This window comes from Juglans regia, chromosome 16 (assembly GCF_001411555.2).
Source record: "Juglans regia cultivar Chandler chromosome 16, Walnut 2.0, whole genome shotgun sequence".
NCBI lineage: Eukaryota > Viridiplantae > Streptophyta > Magnoliopsida > Fagales > Juglandaceae > Juglans > Juglans regia.
The window spans coordinates 15974140-15976527 of record NC_049916.1 but is presented as its reverse complement, the minus strand read 5'-3'; the positions used below and the strand labels follow the sequence as shown (position 1 = coordinate 15976527).

The following is a 2388-nucleotide window of genomic DNA, read 5'->3' as shown; positions in this document are numbered from 1 at the left end:
CAAGTTATCATCATCCGAAATCACATTAGACACATAATCACCCAGATCCGGAAGCACTACACTAGTAGACTGCCCCAAGAACTCCCGGAAATAATGCACAGCCCCATCATGAACTTCTTGAGGGGACTTTAACGTTAAGCCATTGGGAAGCCTCATCTCCATGATCTTCGATTGCCTCCGTTTATTAAGAATAGCATGAAAGTAATGCGAGTTTTGATCTCCATTTCGCCACCAGCTGACTTTAGCACATTGAGCTAACCGCACTTCTTCACGATTATTCCAGGTATCCAACTCCATTTTTGACGCCAACAGGTCAAGTTCCACCTCTTCATCATAATTCAACTGCAAGTGACTCACCAATCGCTCTATCCGATCCTCCAACTCCTTAATATGCCCAGTCGTCCATCCAAAAACTGTTTTGTTCCAGGGCAAGCACATTGATACCCAAGTATGATTCTAGGAGATTTGTGAAAGAGAAAATCTTTTCATAAATCATTATTTACTGCTCTACATCCACACCTTATGAAAAAAAAAAAGTTGTAGATATAAGATGTGAGAGTGAATAATAGGTGATGAGTAGAAATAAAATTTCACTTTTATAAAAGAGGCAAATATAATAGATGATTATTTATTGATAATAAATGTACCACATCAAATATAGTGGGATGAAAGTGAAATAATAGTGTGGTATACAGAATGTTTCTAAATATAGAGAGAATAATAGGTGATGAGTAGAAATAAAATTTCACTTTTATAAAAGAGGCAAATATAATAGATGATTATTTATTGATAATAAATGTACCACATCAAATATAGTGGGATGAAAGTGAAATAATAGTGTGGTATACAGAATGTTTCTAAATATAAATACCACTATTTTATAAACAAATAAAATACTATTAATTTTGTAAAATTATTTGAAATTTTTTGCCAAATTTGAACACAAAAAATAATAATAATTTATTTTTATTTTAAAAAATTTAGGATCTAATCCTTGACACATCAAATACAAAGTTTATGCATTGAAATAAACTCGACAATATTGAATTTAAAATCTTAAATTTAATAAAAACATAAATTAAAAATATAAAAAATTGGGGTGCATTGTGTACACTACATGGGTAGCCAGCAGACAACTACTGCAAAGTAGAATGTTGCCATCTTGGTGTTTGGTTGCATTAGATCTGGCTAGATCCGACCACACTAGTACCGAATATGGCCATTATTTAATAAATCTTCTTAACATTAGTATTTGTTTTTTTTAAAGAGTCGATAGCCACCCACATAGCAGCCCCGTCCCATATTTATAAATAAGCCCTCACTTATGGCGGAAGATTACTGTGGTAATATTCAAAACAACAAAACACACCAAATAAAAAACAACTCAAACTACCAACCAACAAAACCAATAAAATCTAAACATGCCTAGAAACAAACTAAACATGCCTAGTGACGACAAACATAAAGAAACTAAATAGACCTAAGAAAACCAATAAAAAAACTATAGACGTATGTTTGGAAGTCCTACCTTGTCTAGCCGAATCATACCTTTTACGTGCCGAGGTAGAGAAACAAAAGAATTAAATCTCATGTTGAAACCTTGTTCACCTAAATGGCTGAACAGGCCAAGGCGTCTGTCGGATAATTCCCTTCTTGAAATTGATGCTCGATGGTAAATTGTAATCCTTGTAGATTATCTAACAACTCATCCCAGTAATCCCATAAGTACCACATTGAACACCTTTGACATTTTAACCAATTAACCACCAAACTGGAATCGCATTCTAGCGTTATATTCGTAAAGCCCATCTCCTTACAAACACCCACTCCCTCAATTAAGGCACGAAGTTCACCTTCATTATTGGTCCCATGAACAAAATGAGAAGAAAAGGCCGCCTTAAAATTCCCAAGCGAATCTCGAATGAGACCACCTCCACCACAATTACCCGGATTACCACGGCAACTACCATCGACGTTCAGTTTTACCCAACCAATAGTTGGTTTCTTCCAGCTAATTAACCGCGACAACCTTCTCAAGATGTTACTAAAAGGCACCTCAAGAGCCCTTAGAATGTTAGTGTCAGTAGACGAAATCTCCCAACGCTGAATCAAAAGTGAAGATATGTTCCTAAGCCATACCTTTATAGTAGTCCAAACCTCCCTTGCCGACGCCTGTACCCCTTCCATCCTTGCCTCACATCTCCTCAACCATAGTCTCAAGTGATGATGGACGGAAGCAGGCCAAGAATTGTTCCTCTTTGGCTGGACTTTCTAGCATATCCGAACCACCCTTGAACTGTTTCCCACCAAGAACGACCCTCCATGCGGCTGATTCCCAAAAAGCAGTGGATGCCATGTTCCAAACTTGATTGGCAATACTCCCCATTC

The 2388-nt window shown here is 36.7% G+C and overlaps 1 protein-coding gene across 1 annotated transcript; it reads right to left on the bottom strand.

The window, feature by feature from the left end:
• Nucleotides 1–1608: 1608 nt before the first annotated feature.
• Nucleotides 1609–2187, bottom strand: LOC109021184 (ribonuclease H-like). The gene has a single exon (XM_019003775.1). It carries the CDS (start codon nt 2185–2187, stop codon nt 1609–1611), a length of 579 nt encoding a protein of 192 aa, XP_018859320.1.
• Nucleotides 2188–2388: the final 201 nt, after the last annotated feature.